The sequence below is a fragment of the Xiphophorus hellerii genome, chromosome 24 (assembly GCF_003331165.1).
Source record: "Xiphophorus hellerii strain 12219 chromosome 24, Xiphophorus_hellerii-4.1, whole genome shotgun sequence".
Lineage (NCBI taxonomy): Eukaryota > Metazoa > Chordata > Actinopteri > Cyprinodontiformes > Poeciliidae > Xiphophorus > Xiphophorus hellerii.
In genome coordinates, this window is record NC_045695.1 from 389,564 (window position 1) to 411,354 (window position 21,791).

Here is a 21,791-nt window from a genome sequence, read left to right on the forward strand (position 1 = left end):
TGTTGGATTAACTGCAGTAGATGGAGTTGTGGTGTTGGTTGTTGGATTAACTGCAGTAGATGGAGTTGTGGTGTTGGTTGTTGGATTAACTGCAGTAGATGGAGTTGTGGTGTTGGTTGTTGGATTAACTGCAGTAGATGGAGTTGTGGTGTTGGTTGTTGGATTAACTGCAGTAGTTGCAGTTGAGTTTGGAGAGATGGTAGTATCTGTAGAATTTGTAGTGGGTGGTGTGGTTGGCAAAGGTGTGCCTGCCAGAAAAAGAAAAGAAAAAAGACAATGCTGCTTAAATAAAAATTTACATTGCTCTGTTTCTGTGTAGTGTTAGACCACGATTTACTTACGTATTATTTGGACAGAACCAGGTGAAAATGGAACATCCATGATAGTGTTGTTATTGGACGAATCTATAGCATTTGATAACGTTTTTTGTACTTCTTCGTTCCTTGGGAGTTCCACAAGTGGCGTGGTTTGGTTAAACTCCACCCCAACTTCAACATCTGTGACATTCATTCGAATTCGGGGTGTTAAAGAAACTCTGCAATATAAACACAAAATATAAACAAGTTTAGGAAAACATACATTCATTTTGTTATTTAAAAAAAAATAAAAAATTAAGCTTACCTAAATGAAATGACATAACTACGGACGAAGAGGGCTCCAAAAGCTTTTCTGTAGAGCATGTCATACTGTAGGACAAAAGATTAAGTACAATGATAAGAATATTGTATAACTGAATATTTTAATATTTCAATTGAATGTCTGACAATATGACCATAATGATATATTTTACTATGGCACTTACTACTGCTACAATCCTCTTCGCGAGATCCTTAAATTTTTGGGTCTTATTATCTTTGAGATCTTCATCAAATGGTTCGTAAACAACCACTCCAACATAAAAAACTGGAGCAGGAGGTCCATTTGTAGTAGTTGCATTAGTAGCCGGAATTGTTTGATAAGCTGTGGTTTGGTTTTGAGTAGATGACATTAAGGTTGGCTTAGCTGATAGTGTCGAAGGAGCTGTGGTGGGAGACGAAACTGTCGTGTTTGATGGAATTGTAGCGGTCAGGGAAGGTGTGGCTGTTAAAGGAAGAACTGTGGAAGTAATTAGAGCAGGTGTAGTTGTTGCTGGAGTAGCAGAAGTGTTGGTTGAACCATTCGTGGTTCTGATCGGGGCATTTGTGGCTATATTTGGGGCAGCTGTGAATGTGTTAGGAGACACTGTGGTCTCTGTAACAGAAGTTTGACTTGTAACTGTAGCAGCTGTTATTACTGATGAAGCTGATATTGTTGAAGGAAAAATCGAGGATGTGGATGAAGTTGATATGGATATAGCTGGAGAAGTTTTGGTAGTGGCTGTTGCAATAATTCTAGTGGATTGGGCAATCGTAGTTGTGGGTGGAGCTGCTGTGGTTTGCAGATTTGTAGTTATGGTTGAACCAGCTGTAATTGGGATGCTTGGAGTAGAGCTTGTTATTGTTGGCGCAACGGATGTGGATGTGGATGTAGCAGTTATGGTGGTGATTGGGGCAGCAGTTGTTGGAGTCTCTGATGTTGTGGTTGGAGCTGCTGTGGTTGTGGTTGCAGCTACTGTTGTTGTGGTTGGAGCAACTGTTGTTGTGGTTGGTGTCTCTGTTGTGGTTGGAGCTACTGTAGTTGTGGTTGGAGCTACTGTGGTTGTGGTTGGAGCAACTGTAGTTGTGGTTGGAGCAGCTGCTGTTGTGGACAGAGCAGATGTAATTGTGGTTGGAGATGATGTTGCTGTTGGAGCAGCTCTGGTTGTCGTCAGAGCTACTGTGGTTGTGGTTGGAGCAGCTGTGATTGTGGTTGGAGATTCTGTGGTTGTGGTTGGAGCTGCTGTTGTTGTGGTTGGTGCCTCTGTTGTTGTCGTTGGAGCAACTGTTGTGGTTGTGGTTGGAGCAACAGTTGTGGATGTGGTTGGAGCAACTGTGGTTGTGGTTGGAGATACTGTTGTTGTTGGAGCAGCTGTAGTTGTGGTTGGTGTCTCTGTTGTTGTGGTTGGAGCTTCTGTAGTTGTGGTTGGAGCAACTGTAGTTGTGGTTGGAGCTACTGTGGTTGTGGTTGGAGCAACTGTAGTTGTGGTTGGAGCAGCTGTTGTTGTGGACAGAGCAGATGTAATTGTGGTTGGTGCCTCTGTTGTTGTGGTTGGAGCAACTGTTGTGGTTGTGGTTGGAGCTACTGTGGTTGTGGTTGGAGATACTGTTGTTGTTGGAGCAACTGTTGTGGTTGTGGTCGGAGCAGTTGTGGTTGTGGTTGGAGCTGCTGTTGTTGTGGTTGGAGCAACTGTTGTGGTTGTGGTTGGAGCAACTGTGGTTGTGGTTTGAGATGCTGTTGTTGTTGGAGCAGCTGTTGTTGTGGTTGGAGTTGCTGTTGTTGTTGTTGGAGTTACTGTTGTGGTCGGAGCAGCTGTAGTTATGGTTGGTGCCTCTGCTGTTGTGGTCGGAGCAGTTGTGGTTGTGGTTGGAGAGGCTGTGGTTGTTGTTGGAGCAGCTGTGGTTGTGGATGGAGTTGTTGTGGTTGTTGTCAGAGCTACTGTTGTTGTGGTTGGAGCAGCTGTTGTTGTGGTTGGTGCCCCTGTTGTTGTGGTTGGAGCAACTGTTGTTGTGGTTGGAGCAACTGTGGTTGTGGTTGGAGATGCTGTTATGGTTGGAGCAGCTGTAGTTGTGGTTGGTGCCTCTGTTGTTGTGGTCGGAGAAGCTGTGGTTGTGGTTGGAGCTGCTGTTGTTGTAGTCGGTGTCTCTGTTGTTGTGGTTGGAGCAACTGTGGTTGTGGTTGGAGATGCTGTTGTTGTTGGAGCAGCTGTGGTTGTGGTTGGAGTTGCTGTTGTTGTCGTTGGAGCTACAGTTGTTGTGGTTGGAGATGCTGTTGTTGTTGGAGCAGCTGTGGTTGTGGTTGGAGTTGCTGTTGTTGTCATTGGAGCTACAGTTGTTGTGGTTGGAGCAGCTGTGGTTGTGGATGGAGTTGTTGTGGTTGTTGTCAGAGCTACTGTTGTTGTGGTTGGAGCAGCTGTTGTTGTGGTTGGTGCCCCTGTTGTTGTGGTTGGAGCAACTGTTGTTGTGGTTGGAGCAACTGTGGTTGTGGTTGGAGATGCTGTTATGGTTGGAGCAGCTGTAGTTGTGGTTGGTGCCTCTGTTGTTGTGGTCGGAGAAGCTGTGGTTGTGGTTGGAGCTGCTGTTGTTGTAGTCGGTGTCTCTGTTGTTGTGGTTGGAGCAACTGTGGTTGTGGTTGGAGATGCTGTTGTTGTTGGAGCAGCTGTGGTTGTGGTTGGAGTTGCTGTTGTTGTCGTTGGAGCTACAGTTGTTGTGGTTGGAGATGCTGTTGTTGTTGGAGCAGCTGTGGTTGTGGTTGGAGTTGCTGTTGTTGTCATTGGAGCTACAGTTGTTGTGGTTGGAGCAAATGTTGTTGTGGTTGGAGTAACTGTGGTTGTGGTTGCAGCTACTGTAGTTGTGGTTGGTGCCTCTGTTGTTGTGGTTGGAGCTACTGTAGTTGTGGTTGGAGAAGTTGTTGTGGTTGGAGAAGCTGTGGTTGTGGTTGGTGGCTCTGTGATTGTGGTTGGAGCTGCTGTGGTTGTGGTTGGAGCAACTGTTGTTGTGGTCGGAGCAGCTGTGGTTGTGGTTGGTGTCTCTGTTGTTGTGGTTGGAGCTACTGTAATTGTGGTTGGAGCTTCTGTTGTTGTGGTTGGAGCAGCTGTGGTTGTAGTTGGAGCTGCTGTGGTTGTGGTTGGTGCAATTGTTGTGGTTGAAGGAATTGTTGTTGTGGTTAGAGCAGCTGTTGTGGTCGGAGCAGCTGTAGTTGTGGTTGGAGATGCTGTTGTTGTTGGAGCAGCTGTGGTTGTGGTTGGAGTTGCTGTTGTTGTGGTAGGAGCAAATGTTGTTGTGGTAGGAGTAACTGTGGTTGTGGTTGCAGCTACTGTAGTTGTGGTTGGTGCTTCTGTTGTTGTAGTCGGAGCAGTTGTGGTTGTGGTTGGAGCAGCTGTGGTTGTGGTTGGAGCAAATCTTGTGGTGGTCGGAGCAGCTGTAGTTGTGGTTGGTGTCTCTGTTGTTGTGGTTGTAGCTAGTATAGTTGTGGTTGGAGCTTCAGTTCTTGTGGTTGGAGAAGCTGTTGTGGTTTCAGCAGCTGTGGTTGTGGTTGGAACTGCAGTTGTTGTGGTTGGTGTCTCTGTTGTTGCGGTTGGAGCTTCTGTTGTTGTGGTTGGAGGAGCTGTGGTTGTGGTTGGAGTTGCTGTTGTTGTTGTCGGAGTTACTGTTGTGGTCGGAGCAGCTGTAGTTATGGTTGGTGCCTCTGTTGTTGTGGTCGGAGCAGTTGTGGTTGTGGTTGGAGCTGCTGTTGTTGTGGTTGGAGCAACTGTTGTGGTTGTGGTTGGAGCAACTGTGGTTGTGGTTGGAGAAGCTGTGGTTGTTGTTGGAGCAGCTGTGGTTGTGGATGGAGTTGTTGTGGTTGTTGTCGGAGCTACTGTTGTTGTGGTTGGAGCAGCTGTTGTTGTGGTTGGAGCTGCTGTTGTTGTGGTTGGTGCCCCTGTTGTTGTGATTGGAGCAACTGTTGTTGTGGTTGGAGCAGCTGTTGTTGTGGTTGGAGCTGCTGTTGTTGTGGTTGGTGCCCCTGTTGTTGTGGTTGGAGCAACTGTTGTTGTGGTTGGAGCAGCTGTTGTTGTGGTTGGTGCCCTTGTTGTTGTGGTTGGAGCAACTGTTGTGGTTGTGGTTGGAGAAACTGTGTTTGTGGTTGGAGATGCTGTTATGGTTGGAGCAGCTGTAGTTGTGGTTGGTGCCTCTGTTGTTGTGGTCGGAGAAGCTGTGGTTGTGGTTGAAGCTGCTGTTGTTGTAGTTGGTGTCTCTGTTGTTGTGGTTGGAGCAACTGTGGTTGTGTTTGGAGATGCTGTTGTTGTTGGAGCAGCTGTGGTTGTGGTTGGAGTTGCTGTTGTTGTCGTTGGAGCTAAAGTTGTTGTGGTTGGAGCAAATGTTGTTGTGGTTGGAGTAACTGTGGTTGTGGTTGGAGCTACTGTGGTTGTGGTTGGAGCAACTGTAGTTGTGGTTGGAGCAGCTGTTGTTGTGGACAGAGCAGATGTAATTGTGGTTGGTGCCTCTGTTGTTGTGGTTGGAGCAACTGTTGTGGTTGTGGTTGGAGCTACTGTGGTTGTGGTTGGAGATACTGTTGTTGTTGGAGCAACTGTTGTGGTTGTGGTCGGAGCAGTTGTGGTTGTGGTTGGAGCTGCTGTTGTTGTGGTTGGAGCAACTGTTGTTGTGGTTGGAGCAACTGTTGTGGTTGTGGTTGGAGCAACTGTGGTTGTGGTTTGAGATGCTGTTGTTGTTGGAGCAGCTGTTGTTGTGGTTGGAGTTGCTGTTGTTGTTGTTGGAGTTACTGTTGTGGTCGGAGCAGCTGTAGTTATGGTTGGTGCCTCTGCTGTTGTGGTCGGAGCAGTTGTGGTTGTGGTTGGAGAGGCTGTGGTTGTTGTTGGAGCAGCTGTGGTTGTGGATGGAGTTGTTGTGGTTGTTGTCAGAGCTACTGTTGTTGTGGTTGGAGCAGCTGTTGTTGTGGTTGGTGCCCCTGTTGTTGTGGTTGGAGCAACTGTTGTTGTGGTTGGAGCAACTGTGGTTGTGGTTGGAGATGCTGTTATGGTTGGAGCAGCTGTAGTTGTGGTTGGTGCCTCTGTTGTTGTGGTCGGAGAAGCTGTGGTTGTGGTTGGAGCTGCTGTTGTTGTAGTCGGTGTCTCTGTTGTTGTGGTTGGAGCAACTGTGGTTGTGGTTGGAGATGCTGTTGTTGTTGGAGCAGCTGTGGTTGTGGTTGGAGTTGCTGTTGTTGTCGTTGGAGCTACAGTTGTTGTGGTTGGAGATGCTGTTGTTGTTGGAGCAGCTGTGGTTGTGGTTGGAGTTGCTGTTGTTGTCATTGGAGCTACAGTTGTTGTGGTTGGAGCAAATGTTGTTGTGGTTGGAGTAACTGTGGTTGTGGTTGCAGCTACTGTAGTTGTGGTTGGTGCCTCTGTTGTTGTGGTTGGAGCTACTGTAGTTGTGGTTGGAGAAGTTGTTGTGGTTGGAGAAGCTGTGGTTGTAGTTGGAGCTGCTGTGGTTGTGGTTGGTGCAATTGTTGTGGTTGAAGGAATTGTTGTTGTGGTTAGAGCAGCTGTTGTGGTTGGAGAAGCTGTGGTTGTTGTAGGAGTTGCTGTTGTTGTCGTCGGAACTACTGTTGTTGTGGTCGGAGCAGCTGTAGTTGTGGTTGGAGATGCTGTTGTTGTTGGAGCAGCTGTGGTTGTGGTTGGAGTTGCTGTTGTTGTGGTAGGAGCAAATGTTGTTGTGGTAGGAGTAACTGTGGTTGTGGTTGCAGCTACTGTAGTTGTGGTTGGTGCTTCTGTTGTTGTAGTCGGAGCAGTTGTGGTTGTAGTTGGAGCAGCTGTGGTTGTGGTTGGAGCAAATCTTGTGGTGGTCGGAGCAGCTGTAGTTGTGGTTGGTGTCTCTGTTGTTGTGGTTGTAGCTAGTATAGTTGTGGTTGGAGCTTCAGTTCTTGTGGTTGGAGAAGCTGTTGTGGTTTCAGCAGCTGTGGTTGTGGTTGGAACTGCTGTTGTTGTGGTTGGTGTCTCTGTTGTTGTGGTTGGAGCTTCTGTTGTTGTGGTTGGAGCAACTGTGGTTGTGGTTTGAGATGCTGTTGTTGTTGGAGCAGCTGTTGTTGTGGTTGGAGAAGCTGTGGTTGTTGTTGGAGGAGCTGTGGTTGTGGTTGGAGTTGCTGTTGTTTTTGTCGGAGTTACTGTTGTGGTCGGAGCACCTGTAGTTATGGTTGGTGCCTCTGTTGTTGTGGTCGGAGCAGTTGTGGTTGTGGTTGGAGCTGCTGTTGTTGTGGTTGGAGCAACTGTTGTGGTTGTGGTTGGAGCAACTGTGGTTGTGGTTGGAGAAGCTGTGGTTGTTGTTGGAGCAGTTGTGGTTGTGGTTGGAGCTGCTGTTGTTGTGGTTGGAGCAACTGTTGTGGTTGTGGTTGGAGCAACTGTGGTTGTGGTTGGAGAAGCTGTGGTTGTTGTTGGAGCAGCTGTGGTTGTGGATGGAGTTGTTGTGGTTGTTGTCGGAGCTACTGTTGTTGTGGTTGGAGCAGCTGTTGTTGTGGTTGGAGCTGCTGTTGTTGTGGTTGGTGCCCCTGTTGTTGTGGTTGGAGCAACTGTTGTTGTGGTTGGAGCAGCTGTTGTTGTGGTTGGAGCTGCTGTTGTTGTGGTTGGTGCCCCTGTTGTTGTGGTTGGAGCAACTGTTGTTGTGGTTGGAGCAGCTGTTGTTGTGGTTGGTGCCCTTGTTGTTGTGGTTGGAGCAACTGTTGTGGTTGTGGTTGGAGAAACTGTGGTTGTGGTTGGAGATGCTGTTATGGTTGGAGCAGCTGTAGTTGTGGTTGGTGTCTCTGTTGTTGTGGTCGGAGAAGCTGTGGTTGTGGTTGAAGCTGCTGTTGTTGTAGTTGGTGTCTCTGTTGTTGTGGTTGGAGCAACTGTGGTTGTGTTTGGAGATACTGTTGTTGTTGGAGCAGCTGTGGTTGTGGTTGGAGTTGCTGTTGTTGTCGTTGGAGCTAAAGTTGTTGTGGTTGGAGCAAATGTTGTTGTGGTTGGAGTAACTGTGGTTGTGGTTGCAGCAACTGTAGTTGTGGTTGGTGCCTCTGTTGTTGTGGTTGGAGCTACTGTAGTTGTGGTTGGAGAAGTTTTTGTGGTTGGAGAAGCTGTGGTTGTGGTTGGTGGCTCTGTGGTTGTGGTTGGAGCTGCTGTGGTTGTGGTTGGAGCAACTGTTGTTGTGGTCGGAGCAGCTGTGGTTGTGGTTGGTGTCTCTGTTGTTGTGGTTGGAGCTACTGTAATTGTGGTTGGAGCTTCTGTTGTTGTGGTTGGAGCAGCTGTGGTTGTAGTTGGAGCTGCTGTGGTTGTGGTTGGTGCAACTGTTGTGGTTGAAGGAACTGTTGTTGTGGTTAGAGCAGCTGTTGTGGTTGGAGAAGCTGTGGTTGTTGTAGGAGTTGCTGTTGTTGTCGTCGGAACTACTGTTGTTGTGGTCGGAGCAGCTGTAGTTGTGGTTGGAGATGCTGTTGTTGTTGGAGCAGCTGTGGTTGTGGTTGGAGCAGCTGTTGTTGTCGTTGGAGCTACAGTTGTTGTGGTTGGAGCAAATGTTGTTGTGGTAGGACTAACTGTGGTTGTGGTTGCAGCTACTGTAGTTGTGGTAGGTGCTTCTGTTGTTGTAGTCGGAGCAGTTGTGGTTGTGGTTGGAGCAGCTGTGATTGTGGTTGGAGCAAATCTTGTGGTGGTCGGAGCAGCTGTAGTTGTTGTTGGTGTCTCTGTTGTTGTGGTTGTAGCTAGTATAGTTGTGGGTGGAGCTTCAGTTCTTGTGGTTGGAGAAGCTGTTGTGGTTTCAGCAGCTGTGGTTGTGGTTGGAACTGCTGTTGTTGTGGTTGGTGTCTCTGTTGTTGTGGTTGGAGCTTCTGTTGTTGTGGTTGGAGCAGCTGTGGTTGTGGTTGGTGCAGCTGTGGTTGTGGTTGCTGCAGCTGTTGTGATTGAAAGGCTTATTGTTGTGGTTGGAGCTGCTGTTGTTGTTGTTGGAGCAACTGTGGTTGTGGTTTGAGATGCTGTTGTTGTTGGAGTTGCTGTTGTTGTCGTTGGAGCTACAGTTGTTGTGGTTGGAGCAAATGTTGTTGTGGTAGGAGGTACTGTAGTTGTGGTTGGAGAAGTTGTTGTGGTTGGAGAAGCTGTGGTTGTGGTTGGTGTCTCTGTGGTTGTGGTTGGAGCTGCTGTGGTTGTGGTTGGAGCAACTGTTGTTGTGGTCAGAGCAGCTGTGGTTGTGGTTGGTGTCTCTGTTGTTGTGGTTGGAGCTACTGTAATTGTGGTTGGAGCTTCTGTTGTTGTGGTTGGAGCAGCTGTGGTTGTAGTTGCAGCTGCTGTGGTTGTGGTTGGTGCAACTGTTGTGGTTGAAGGAATTGTTGTTGTGGTTGGAGCAGCTGTGGTTGTTGTAGGAGTTGCTGTTGTTGTCGTTGGAGCTACAGTTGTTGTGGTTGGAGCAAATGTTGTTGTGGTTGGAGTAACTGTGGTTGTGGTTGCAGCTACTGTAGTTGTGGGTAGTGCTTCTGTTGTTGTAGTCGTAGCAGTTGTCGTTGTGGTTGGAGCAGCTGTGGTTGTGGTTGGAGCAAATCTTGTGGTGGTCGGAGCAGCTGTAGTTGTGGTTGGTGTCTCTGTTGTTGTGGTTGGAGCTAGTATAGTTGTGGTTGGAGCTTCAGTTCTTGTGGTTGGAGAAGCTGTTGTGGTTTCAGCAGCTGTGGTTGTGGTTGGAGCTGATGTGGTTGTGGTTGGTGCAGCTGTTGTTGTGGTTGGAGCAGCTGTTGTGGTCGGTGTCTCTGTTGTTGTGATTGGAGCAGCTGTGGATGTGGTTGGAGATGCTGTGGTTGTGGTTGGTGCAGCTGTTGTGATTGAAAGGATTATTGTTGTGGTTGGAGCTGCTGTTGTTGTTGTTGGAGCAACTGTTGTGGTTGTAGTTGGAGCAACTGTTATGGTTGTGGTTGGAGCAGCTGTTGTTGTGCTTGGAGGTACGGTAGTTGTGGTTGGAGATGCTGTTGTTGTTGGAGCAGCTGTGGTTGTCGTTGGAGTTGCTGTTGTTGTCGTTGGAGCTACAGTTGTTGTGGTTGGAGCAAATGTTGTTGTGGTTGGAGTAACTGTGGTTGTGGTTGCAGCTACTGTAGTTGTGGTTGGTGCCTCTGTTGTTGTGGTTGGAGCTACTGTAGTTGTGATTGGAGAAGTTGTTGTGGTTGGAGAAGCTGTGGTTGTGGTTGGTGTCTCTGTTGTTGTGGTTGGAGCTACTGTAAATGTGGTTGGAGCTTCTGTTGTTGTGGTTGGTGTGTCTGTTGTGGTGTGAGCTGCTGTTGTTGTGGTTGAAGCAACTGTTGTGGTTGTGGTTGGAGCAACTGTGGTTGTGGTTTGAGATGCTGTTGTTGTTGGAGCAGCTGTTGTTGTGGTTGGAGAAGCTGTGGTTGTTGTTGGAGCAGCTGTGGTTGTGGTTGGAGTTGCTGTTGTTGTTGTCGGAGTTACTGTTGTGGTCGGAGCAGCTGTAGTTATGGTTGGTGCCTCTGTTGTTGTGGTCAGAGCAGTTGTGGTTGTGATTGGAGCAACTGTGGTTGTGGTTGGAGAAGCTGTTGTTGTTGGAGCAGCTGTGGTTGTGGATGGAGTTGTTGTGGTTGGAGCTGCTGTTGTTGTGGTTGGTGCCCCTGTTGTTGTGGTTGGAGCAACTGTTGTGGTTGTGGTTGGAGCAACTGTGGTTGTGGTTGGAGAAGCTGTTATGGTTGTAGCAGCTGTAGTTGTGGTTGGTGAATCTGTTGTGGTCGGAGAAGCTGTGGTTGTGGTTGGAGCTGCTGTTGTTGTTGGAGCAGCTGTGGTTGTGGTTGGAGTTGCTGTTGTTGTCGTTGGAGCTACAGTTGTTGTTGTTGGAGCAGCTGTGGTTGTGGTCGCAGCTACTGTAGTTGTGGTTGGTGTCTCTGTGGTTGTGGTTGGAGCTGCTGTGGTTGTGGTTGGAGCAACTGTTGTTGTGGTCGGAGCAGCTGTAGTTGTGGTTGGTGAATCTGTTGTTGTGGTCGGAGAAGCTGTGGTTGTGGTTGGAGCTGCTGTTGTTGTTGGAGCAGCTGTGGTTGTGGTTGGAGTTGCTGTTGTTGTCGTTGGAGCTACAGTTGTTGTTGTTGGAGCAGCTGTGGTTGTGGTCGCAGCTACTGTAGTTGTGGTTGGTGTCTCTGTTGTTGTGGTTGGAGCTACTGTAATTGTGGTTGGAGCTTCTGTTGTTGTGGTTGGAGGTACTGTAGTTGTGGTTGGAGAAGTTGTTGTGGTTGGAGAAGCTGTGGTTGTGGTTGGTGTCTCTGTGGTTGTGGTTGGAGCTGCTGTGGTTGTGGTTGGAGCAACTGTTGTTGTGGTCGGAGCAGCTGTGGTTGTGGTTGGTGTCTCTGTTGTTGTGGTTGGAGCTACTGTAATTGTGGTTGGAGCTTCTGTTGTTGTGGTTGGAGCAGCTGTGGTTGTAGTTGCAGCTGCTGTGGTTGTGGTTGGTGCAACTGTTGTGGTTGAAGGAATTGTTGTTGTGGTTGGAGCAGCTGTGGTTGTTGTAGGAGTTGCTGTTGTTGTCGTTGGAGCTACAGTTGTTGTGGTTGGAGCAAATGTTGTTGTGGTTGGAGTAACTGTGGTTGTGGTTGCAGCTACTGTAGTTGTGGGTAGTGCTTCTGTTGTTGTAGTCGTAGCAGTTGTCGTTGTGGTTGGAGCAGCTGTGGTTGTGGTTGGAGCAAATCTTGTGGTGGTCGGAGCAGCTGTAGTTGTGGTTGGTCTCTCTGTTGTTGTGGTTGGAGCTAGTATAGTTGTGGTTGGAGCTTCAGTTCTTGTGGTTGGAGAAGCTGTTGTGGTTTCAGCAGCTGTGGTTGTGGTTGGAGCTGATGTGGTTGTGGTTGGTGCAGCTGTTGTTGTGGTTGGAGCAGCTGTTGTGGTCGGTGTCTCTGTTGTTGTGATTGGAGCAGCTGTGGATGTGGTTGGAGCTGCTGTGGTTGTGGTTGGTGCAGCTGTTGTGATTGAAAGGATTATTGTTGTGGTTGGAGCTGCTGTTGTTGTTGTTGGAGCAACTGTTGTGGTTGTAGTTGGAGCAACTGTTATGGTTGTGGTTGGAGCAGCTGTTGTTGTGCTTGGAGGTACGGTAGTTGTGGTTGGAGATGCTGTTGTTGTTGGAGCAGCTGTGGTTGTCGTTGGAGTTGCTGTTGTTGTCGTTGGAGCTACAGTTGTTGTGGTTGGAGCAAATGTTGTTGTGGTTGGAGTAACTGTGGTTGTGGTTGCAGCTACTGTAGTTGTGGTTGGTGCCTCTGTTGTTGTGGTTGGAGCTACTGTAAATGTGGTTGGAGCTTCTGTTGTTGTGGTTGGTGTGTCTGTTGTGGTGTGAGCTGCTGTTGTTGTGGTTGAAGCAACTGTTGTGGTTGTGGTTGGAGCAACTGTGGTTGTGGTTTGAGATGCTGTTGTTGTTGGAGCAGCTGTTGTTGTGGTTGGAGAAGCTGTGGTTGTTGTTGGAGCTACTGTAAATGTGGTTGGAGCTTCTGTTGTTGTGGTTGGTGTGTCTGTTGTGGTGTGAGCTGCTGTTGTTGTGGTTGAAGCAACTGTTGTGGTTGTGGTTGGAGCAACTGTGGTTGTGGTTTGAGATGCTGTTGTTGTTGGAGCAGCTGTTGTTGTGGTTGGAGAAGCTGTGGTTGTTGTTGGAGCAGCTGTGGTTGTGGTTGGAGTTGCTGTTGTTGTTGTCGGAGTTACTGTTGTGGTCGGAGCAGCTGTAGTTATGGTTGGTGCCTCTGTTGTTGTGGTCAGAGCAGTTGTGGTTGTGATTGGAGCAACTGTGGTTGTGGTTGGAGAAGCTGTTGTTGTTGGAGCAGCTGTGGTTGTGGATGGAGTTGTTGTGGTTGTTGTCGGAGCTACTGTTGTTGTGGTTGGAGCTGCTGTTGTTGTGGTTGGTGCCCCTGTTGTTGTGGTTGGAGCAACTGTTGTGGTTGTGGTTGGAGCAACTGTGGTTGTGGTTGGAGAAGTTGTTATGGTTGTAGCAGCTGTAGTTGTGGTTGGTGAATCTGTTGTTGTGGTCGGAGAAGCTGTGGTTGTGGTTGGAGCTGCTGTTGTTGTTGGAGCAGCTGTGGTTGTGGTTGGAGTTGCTGTTGTTGTCGTTGGAGCTACAGTTGTTGTTGTTGGAGCAGCTGTGGTTGTGGTCGCAGCTACTGTAGTTGTGGTTGGTGTCTCTGTGGTTGTGGTTGGAGCTGCTGTGGTTGTGGTTGGAGCAACTGTTGTTGTGGTCGGAGCAGCTGTAGTTGTGGTTGGTGAATCTGTTGTTGTGGTCGGAGAAGCTGTGGTTGTGGTTGGAGCTGCTGTTGTTGTTGGAGCAGCTGTGGTTGTGGTTGGAGTTGCTGTTGTTGTCGTTGGAGCTACAGTTGTTGTTGTTGGAGCAGCTGTGGTTGTGGTCGCAGCTACTGTAGTTGTGGTTGGTGTCTCTGTTGTTGTGGTTGGAGCTACTGTAATTGTGGTTGGAGCTTCTGTTGTTGTGGTTGGAGGTACTGTAGTTGTGGTTGGAGAAGTTGTTGTGGTTGGAGAAGCTGTGGTTGTGGTTGGTGTCTCTGTGGTTGTGGTTGGAGCTGCTGTGGTTGTGGTTGGAGCAACTGTTGTTGTGGTCGGAGCAGCTGTGGTTGTGGTTGGTGTCTCTGTTGTTGTGGTTGGAGCTACTGTAATTGTGGTTGGAGCTTCTGTTGTTGTGGTTGGAGCAGCTGTGGTTGTAGTTGCAGCTGCTGTGGTTGTGGTTGGTGCAACTGTTGTGGTTGAAGGAATTGTTGTTGTGGTTGGAGCAGCTGTGGTTGTTGTAGGAGTTGCTGTTGTTGTCGTTGGAGCTACAGTTGTTGTGTTTGGAGCAAATGTTGTTGTGGTTGGAGTAACTGTGGTTGTGGTTGCAGCTACTGTAGTTGTGGGTAGTGCTTCTGTTGTTGTAGTCGTAGCAGTTGTCGTTGTGGTTGGAGCAGCTGTGGTTGTGGTTGGAGCAAATCTTGTGGTGGTCGGAGCAGCTGTAGTTGTGGTTGGTCTCTCTGTTGTTGTGGTTGGAGCTAGTATAGTTGTGGTTGGAGCTTCAGTTCTTGTGGTTGGAGAAGCTGTTGTGGTTTCAGCAGCTGTGGTTGTGGTTGGAGCTGATGTGGTTGTGGTTGGTGCAGCTGTTGTTGTGGTTGGAGCAGCTGTTGTGGTCGGTGTCTCTGTTGTTGTGATTGGAGCAGCTGTGGATGTGGTTGGAGCTGCTGTGGTTGTGGTTGGTGCAGCTGTTGTGATTGAAAGGATTATTGTTGTGGTTGGAGCTGCTGTTGTTGTTGTTGGAGCAACTGTTGTGGTTGTAGTTGGAGCAACTGTTATGGTTGTGGTTGGAGCAGCTGTTGTTGTGCTTGGAGGTACGGTAGTTGTGGTTGGAGATGCTGTTGTTGTTGGAGCAGCTGTGGTTGTCGTTGGAGTTGCTGTTGTTGTCGTTGGAGCTACAGTTGTTGTGGTTGGAGCAAATGTTGTTGTGGTTGGAGTAACTGTGGTTGTGGTTGCAGCTACTGTAGTTGTGGTTGGTGCCTCTGTTGTTGTGGTTGGAGCTACTGTAAATGTGGTTGGAGCTTCTGTTGTTGTGGTTGGTGTGTCTGTTGTGGTGTGAGCTGCTGTTGTTGTGGTTGAAGCAACTGTTGTGGTTGTGGTTGGAGCAACTGTGGTTGTGGTTTGAGATGCTGTTGTTGTTGGAGCAGCTGTTGTTGTGGTTGGAGAAGCTGTGGTTGTTGTTGGAGCTACTGTAAATGTGGTTGGAGCTTCTGTTGTTGTGGTTGGTGTGTCTGTTGTGGTGTGAGCTGCTGTTGTTGTGGTTGAAGCAACTGTTGTGGTTGTGGTTGGAGCAACTGTGGTTGTGGTTTGAGATGCTGTTGTTGTTGGAGCAGCTGTTGTTGTGGTTGGAGAAGCTGTGGTTGTTGTTGGAGCAGCTGTGGTTGTGGTTGGAGTTGCTGTTGTTGTTGTCGGAGTTACTGTTGTGGTCGGAGCAGCTGTAGTTATGGTTGGTGCCTCTGTTGTTGTGGTCAGAGCAGTTGTGGTTGTGATTGGAGCAACTGTGGTTGTGGTTGGAGAAGCTGTTGTTGTTGGAGCAGCTGTGGTTGTGGATGGAGTTGTTGTGGTTGTTGTCGGAGCTACTGTTGTTGTGGTTGGAGCTGCTGTTGTTGTGGTTGGTGCCCCTGTTGTTGTGGTTGGAGCAACTGTTGTGGTTGTGGTTGGAGCAACTGTGGTTGTGGTTGGAGAAGCTGTTATGGTTGTAGCAGCTGTAGTTGTGGTTGGTGAATCTGTTGTTGTGGTCGGAGAAGCTGTGGTTGTGGTTGGAGCTGCTGTTGTTGTTGGAGCAGCTGTGGTTGTGGTTGGAGTTGCTGTTGTTGTCGTTGGAGCTACAGTTGTTGTTGTTGGAGCAGCTGTGGTTGTGGTCGCAGCTACTGTAGTTGTGGTTGGTGTCTCTGTGGTTGTGGTTGGAGCTGCTGTGGTTGTGGTTGGAGCAACTGTTGTTGTGGTCGGAGCAGCTGTAGTTGTGGTTGGTGAATCTGTTGTTGTGGTCGGAGAAGCTGTGGTTGTGGTTGGAGCTGCTGTTGTTGTTGGAGCAGCTGTGGTTGTGGTTGGAGTTGCTGTTGTTGTCGTTGGAGCTACAGTTGTTGTTGTTGGAGCAGCTGTGGTTGTGGTCGCAGCTACTGTAGTTGTGGTTGGTGTCTCTGTGGTTGTGGTTGGAGCTGCTGTGGTTGTGGTTGGAGCAACTGTTGTTGTGGTCGGAGCAGCTGTGGTTGTGGTTGGTGTCTCTGTTGTTGTGGTTGGAGCTACTGTAATTGTGGTTGGAGCTTCTGTTGTTGTGGTTGGAGGTACTGTAGTTGTGGTTGGAGAAGTTTTTGTGGTTGGAGAAGCTGTGGTTGTGGTTGGTGTCTCTGTGTTTGTGGTTGGAGCTGCTGTGGTTGTGGTTGTGGTTGGAGAAGCTGTGGTTGTCGTCAGAGCTACTGTTGTTGTGGTTGGAGCAACTGTTGTTGTGGTCGGAGCTGCTGTGGTTGTGGTTGGTGTCTCTGTTGTTGTGGTTGGAGCTACTGTAATTGTGGTTGGAGCTTCTGTTGTTGTAGTTGGAGCAGCTGTGGTTTTAGTTGGAGCTGCTGTGGTTGTGGTTGGTGCAGCTGTTGTGGTTGAAGGAATTGTTGTTGTGGTTGGAGAAGCTGTGGTTGTTGTTGGAGTTGCTGTTGTTGTCGTCGGAGCTACTGTTGTTGTGGTCGGAGCAGCTGTAGTTGTGGTTGGTGTCCCTGTTGTTGTGGTTGGAGGTTCTGTAGTTGTGGTTGGAGACGCTGTTGTTGTGGTTGGATAAGCTGTTGTGGTTGGAGGTGCTGTGGTTGTGGTTGGTGCAGCTGATGTGGTTGAAGGAATTGTTGTTGTGGTTGGAGCAGCTGTGGTTGTTGTTGGAGTTGCTGTTGTTGTCGTCGGAGCTGCTGTTGTTGTGGTCGGAGCAGCTGTAGTTGTGGGTGATGTCCCTGTTGTTGTGGTTGGAGGTTCTGTAGTTGTGGTTGGAGCTTCTGTTGTTGTGGTTGGTGTCTTTGTTGTGGTTGGAGCAACTGTTGTTGTGGTCGGAGCTACTGTTGTTGTGGTTGGAGCAACTGTTGTTGTGGTCGGAGCTGCTGTGGTTGTAGAAACTGTTGTGGTTGCAGCCGCTGTGGTTGTGGTTGGAGCAGCTGTTGTTGTGGTTGGTGTTTCTGTTGTTGTGGTTGGAGCTGCTGTGTTTGTGGTTGGTGCAGCTGTTGTGGTTGAAGGAATTGTTGTTGTTGTTGGAGTTGCTGTTGTTGTCGTCGGAGCTACTGTTGTTGTGGTTGGTGTCTCTGTTGTGGTCGGAGCAGTTGTGGTTGTTGTTGGTGCAGCTGTTGTTGTTGTTAAAGCAACTGTGGTTGTAGTTTGATACGAGCATTAGGAAAGCAGTATTGCATCACTCAAAATTTCAATAGTTTTGTTAATGTACAGAATTACATTTTTTATGGATGTTTTTTACTTCACTTACCTATGTCTCCAACAATAACCGATGACGCTTCCACCGAGAATTCAGTTATGTTTGGTGCCTCATTGATTAAAACATTTTCGATTGCTTGATTACTAGGAACATCTGTTACTTGAAATTCGAGGTCTAGCGTGTTGATAACTGATCCTCTTCTGCAAATATAGAAAAACAAAAACTCATTCATACAACAGGCTCATTTAGAAGACGTAAATGTGTTTTTTTTCTATTTCAGTACCTGAATGAGATAATAATCATTCTCAAGAATGACGAAAATGCTTGTTTGTAGAGGGGATGAAGCTGCAACGAAATGATGTGAAATCAATTACTTGCTCTCTGTTTTACAATATTATAACTCAGAATTTGAAGTAGTAAAAACATAAATACACTACTTTTACAGGATAAAACAATACATTATCATGACTCATCTTACTTCAAAACATTGAGAAGGTATGTAATTAATACAATCACTTAAAATATTTGAGTGGTAAAAGATCATTGTATTTTCTTATTACAATACTTTTTTTTGGCAATAAAACTCAGTTCCAAATTTCCCTCATCTTTAATTAATGTTTTAATCCATCTAACAATTGTGTATATTTTCTTTATTCTTGATAAAATAGGGTTCTGTTTCCTATCTGGATTCTAAAGCAGGATTTTATTGCTATAACATAATAATAAGAGGACTACTGCTATACCAATGTTAGACGGTATAATTTTATCTGATTTAAAAAAAAAGAAATAGAAAACTTACACGATTCCACAAAAGTTGGGATCGTTGGCTGAAAGAATCTGAAGAACTGATTTCAAGATTGTTGGTAAAGGTATCAATAGGAGACCTAAAGTTCATCCGGCGGACAACTCTCATCTCAGTTGTGCTAACGGTAGTTGCTGCTGTTGTAGAAATTGTTATAGATGCAGTTGTTGTTGGAGCAGATGTTGTCGTGGTTGGTGCAGGTGTTGTGGTTGGAGAAGCTGTGGTTGTGGTTGGAGCCGTTGTGGTTGTGGTTGGAGCCGCTGTGGTTGTTGTTGGAGCAGCTGTGGTTGTAGTTGGAGTAGCTGTGGTTGTGGTTGGCACAGCTGTAATTGTGGTTGGAGCAGCTGTGGTTGTGGTTGGTGCCCCTGTTGTTGTAGTCGGAGCAGTTGTGGTTGTGGTTTGAGCAGCTGTGGTTGTGGTTTGAGCAGCTGTGGTTGTAGTTGCTGTTGTTGTTGTCGAAGCTACTGTTGTTGAGGTTGGAGCAACTGTTGTTGTGGTTGGTCCCTCTGTGGTTGTAGTTGGCACAACGGTGGTTGTGCTTGGAGCTGCTGTGGTCGTAGTTGGAGCAGCAGTGGTTGTGGTTGGAGCAGCTGTTGTTGTGGTTGGAGCCACTGTGGTTGTAGTTGGAGTAGCTGTGGTTGTGGTTGGAGCCGCTGTGGTTGTGGTTGGAGCAGCTGTGGTTGTGGTTGGAGCCGCTGTGGTTGTAGTTGGAGCTTCTGTGGTTGTGGTTGGAGCCGCTGTGGTTGTAGTTCGAGCGGCTGTAGTTGTAGTTGGAGCAGCTGTGGTTGTAGTTGGAGCTGATGTGGTTGTGGTTGGAGTTGCTGTTGTTGTCGGAGCTACTGTTGTTGTGGTTGGAGCAACTGTTGTTGTGGTTGGAGTAGCTGTTGTTGTTGTTGGAGGTACTGTACTTGTGGTTGGAGACCCTGTTGTTGTGGTTGGAGATGCTGTTGTGGTTGCAGCAGCTGTGGTTGTGGTTGGTGCCCCTGTTGTTGTAGTCGGAGCAGTTGTGGTTGTGGTTTGAGCAGCTGTGGTTGTGGTTTGAGCAGCTGTGGTTGTAGTTGCTGTTGTTGTTGTCGAAGCTACTGTTGTTGAGGTTGGAGCAACTGTTGTTGTGGTTGGTCCCTCTGTGGTTGTAGTTGGCACAACGGTGGTTGTGCTTGGAGCTGCTGTGGTCGTAGTTGGAGCAGCAGTGGTTGTGGTTGGAGCAGCTGTTGTTGTGGTTGGAGCCACTGTGGTTGTAGTTGGAGTAGCTGTGGTTGTGGTTGGAGATGCTGTTGTGGTTTTAGCAGCTGTTGTTGTGGTTGGAGCAGCTGTGGTTGTGGATGGAGCAGCTGTGGTTGTGGTAGGAGTTGCTGTTGTTGTTGGCAAAGCTACTGTTGTTGTGGTTGGAGCAACTGTTGTTGTGGTCGGAGCAGCTGTTGCTGTGGTTGGAGGTACTGTAGTTGTGGTTGGAGAAGCTGTTGTTGTGGTTGGAGAAGCTGTTGGGGTTGCAGCAACTGTTGTTGTGGTCGGAGCAGCTGTTGTTGTGGTTGGAGGTACTGTAGTTGTGGTTGGAGCTTCTGTTGTTGTGGTTGGAGGAGTTGTAGTTGTTGTTGAAACAACTGTGGTTGTAGTTAGAGATGCTGTGGTAGTGGTTGGAGCTGCTGTAGTTGTGGTTGCAGCCACTGTAGTTGAGGTTGGTGCCTCTGTTGTTGTGGTTGGAGCAGCTGTGGTTGTGGATGGAGCAGCTGTGGTTGTGGTTGGAGAGGCTGTTGTCGTTGTAGCTACTGTTGTTGTGGTTTGAGCAACTGTTTTTGTGGTCGGAGCAGCTGTCGTTGTGGTTGGAGAAGCTGTTGTGGTTGCAGCAGCTGTGGTTGTGGTTGGTGCCTCTGTTGTTGTGGTCGGAGCAGTTGTGGTTGTGGTTGGAGCAACTGTTGTTGTGGTTGGTGCCTCTGTGGTTGTAGTTGGCACAACTGTGGTTGTGCTTGGAGCTGCTGTGGTCGTAGTTGGAGCAGCAGTGGTTATGGTTTGAGCCGATGTGGTTGTAGTTGGTGCAGCTGTGGTTGTGGTTGGAGCAGCTGTTGTTGTGGTTGGAGGGACTGTGGTTGTAGTTGGAGTAGCTGTGGGTGTGGTTGGAGATGCTGTTGTGGATTTAGCAGCTGTGGTTGTGGTGGGAGTGGCTGTTGTTGTTGTTGAAGCTACTGTTGTTGTGGTTAGAGAAGCTGTCATTGTGGTTGGAGGTACTGTAGTTGTGGTTGGAGATTCTGTTGTTGTGGTTGGAGAAGCTGTGGTTGTGGTTGGAGCTGCTGTGGTTGTGGTTGCAACCACTGTAGTTGAGGTTGGTGCCTCTGTTGTTGTGGTCGGAGCAGTTGTGGTTGTGGTTGGAGCTGATGTGGTTGTGGTTGGAGAGGCTGTTGTCTTCGGAGCTACTGTTGTTGTGGTTGGAGCAACTGTAGTTGTGGTCGGGGCAGCTGTAGTTGTGGTTGGAGAAGCTGTGGTTGTGGTTGGAGGTGCGGTAGTTGTGCTTGGAGATTCTGTTGTTGTGGTTGGAGAAGCTGTTGTGGTTGCAGCAGCTGTGGTTGTGGTTTTAGCTGCTGTTGTTGTGATTGGTGCCTCAGTTGTTGTGGTTGGAGCAGCTGTGGTCGTAGTCGGAGCTGCAGTGGTTGTGGTTTGAGCCGATGTGGTTGTAGTTGGAGCAGCTGTGGTTGTGGTTGGAGCAGCTGTTGTTGTGGTTGGGGAAGCTGTTGTGGTTGCAGCAGCTGTGGTTGTGGTTTGAACTGATGAGGTTGTGGTTGGAGCTGCTGTTGTTGTGGTTGGAGGTACTGTAGTTGTGGTTGCAGCAGCTGTGGTTGTGGTTTGAACTGCTGTGGTTGTGGTTGGAGCTGCTGTTGTTGTGGTTGGAGCAGCTGTTGTTGTGGTTGGAGGTGCGGTAGTTGTGCTTGGAGATTCTGTTGTTGTGGTTGGAGAAGCTGTTGTGGTTGCAGCAGCTGTGGTTGTGGTTTTAGCTGCTGTTGTTGTGATTGGTGCCTCTGTTGTTGTGGTTGGAGCTGCTGTGGTCGTAGTCGGAGCTGCAGTGGTTGTGGTTTGAGCCGATGTGGTTGTAGTTGGAGCAGCTGTGGTTGTGGTTGGAGCAGCTGTTGTTGTGGTTGGGGAAGCTGTTGTGGTTGCAGCAGCTGTGGTTGTGGTTTGAACTGATGTGGTTGTGGTTGGAGCTGCTGTTGTTGTGGTTGGAGGTACTGTAGTTGTGGTTGGAGATTCTGTTGTTGTGGTTGGAGGCACTGTAGTTGTAGTTGGAGCTTCTGTTGTTGTGGTTGGAGCAACTGTTGTTGTGGTCGGAGCAGCTGTTGTTGTAGTTGGAGGTACTGTAGTTGTAGTTGGAGCTTCTGTTGTTGTGGTTGGAGAAGCTGTTGTGGTTGCAGCTGCTGTGGTTGTGGTTGGAGCAGCTGTTGTTGTGGTTGGTGTTGCTGTTGTTGTGGTTGGATCTACTGTAGTTTTGGTTGGAGCTTCTGTTGTTGTGGTTGGTGCCTCTGTTGTTGTGGTTGGAGCAACTGTTGTTGTTGTCGGAGCAGCTGTTGTTGTGGTTGGAGAAGCTGTTGTGGTTGCAGCCGCTGTGGTTGTGGTTGGAGCAGCTGATGTTGTGGTTGGTGTTGCTGTTGTTGTGGTTGGATCTACAGTAGTTGTGGTTGGAGCTTCTGTTGTTGTGGTTGGTGCCTCTGTGGTTGTAGTTGGAGGCACTGTAGTTATAGTTGGAGCTTCTGTTGTTGTGGTTGGAGCAACTGTTGTTGTGGTCGGAGCAGCTGTTGTTGTAGTTGGAGGTACTGTAGTTGTAGTTGGAGCTTCTGTTGTTGTGGTTGGAGAAGCTGTTGTGGTTGCAGCCGATGTGGTTGTGGTTGGAGCAGCTGTTGTTGTGGTTGGTGTTTCTGTTGTTGTGGTTGGATCTACTGTAGTTGTGGTTGGAGCTTCTGTTGTTGTGGTTGGTGCCTCTGTTGTTGTGGTTGGAGCAACTGTTGTTGTTGTCGGAGCAGCTGTTGTTGTGGTTGGAGAAGCTGTTGTGGTTAGAGTTACTGTTGTGGTTGGAGCTTCTGTTGTTGTGGTCGGAGAAGCTGTTGTGGTTGCAGCAGCTGTGGTCGATTTTGGAGCTGCTGTTGTTGTGTTTGGTGCCTCTGTTGTTGTGGTTGAAGCAACGTTTCGTGTGGTCGGAGCTTCTGTTGTTGTGGTTGGAGCAGCTGTGGTTGTGGATGGAGCAGCTGTGGTTGTGGTTGGAGAGGCTGTTGTCGTCGTAGCTACTGTTGTTGTGATTTGAACAACTGTTTTTGTGGTCGGAGCAGCTGTAGTTGTGGTTGGAGAAGCTGTTGTGGTTGCAGCAGCTGTGGTTGTGGTTGGTGCCTCTGTTGTTGTGGTCGGAGCAGTTGTGGTTGTGGTTGGAGCAACTGTTGTTGTGGTTGGTGCCTCTGTGGTTGTAGTTGGCACAACTGTGGTTGTGCTTGGAGCTGCTGTGGTCGTAGTTG

At 48.4% G+C, this 21,791-nt stretch overlaps 1 protein-coding gene and 2 long non-coding RNA genes across 3 annotated transcripts; 1 reads left to right on the forward strand and 2 right to left on the reverse strand.

The window, feature by feature from the left end:
• Positions 1 to 7,371: 7,371 nt before the first annotated feature.
• LOC116716276 (intrastrand cross-link recognition protein-like) lies at positions 7,372 to 10,230 on the reverse strand (the record flags this gene model as incomplete). Its single annotated transcript, XM_032557196.1, has 2 exons — positions 7,372 to 7,455; positions 10,132 to 10,230. Coding segments are annotated over 2 exons (183 nt in total), but the record flags the coding sequence as incomplete, so codon positions are not given.
• A 2,795-nt stretch (positions 10,231 to 13,025) lies between these two features.
• Positions 13,026 to 13,526, forward strand: LOC116715885 (uncharacterized). The gene is made up of 3 exons (XR_004338286.1): positions 13,026 to 13,044; positions 13,231 to 13,290; positions 13,351 to 13,526. It is a non-coding gene; the product is annotated as an uncharacterized LOC116715885 (long non-coding RNA).
• Positions 13,527 to 16,389: 2,863 nt separating this feature from the next.
• On the reverse strand, positions 16,390 to 17,604 carry LOC116715881 (uncharacterized). The gene is made up of 4 exons (XR_004338282.1): positions 17,302 to 17,604; positions 16,786 to 16,847; positions 16,554 to 16,702; positions 16,390 to 16,437 (listed from the first exon to the last, which is right to left on the reverse strand). It is a non-coding gene; the product is annotated as an uncharacterized LOC116715881 (long non-coding RNA).
• Between the last annotated feature and the right edge of the window lie 4,187 nt (positions 17,605 to 21,791).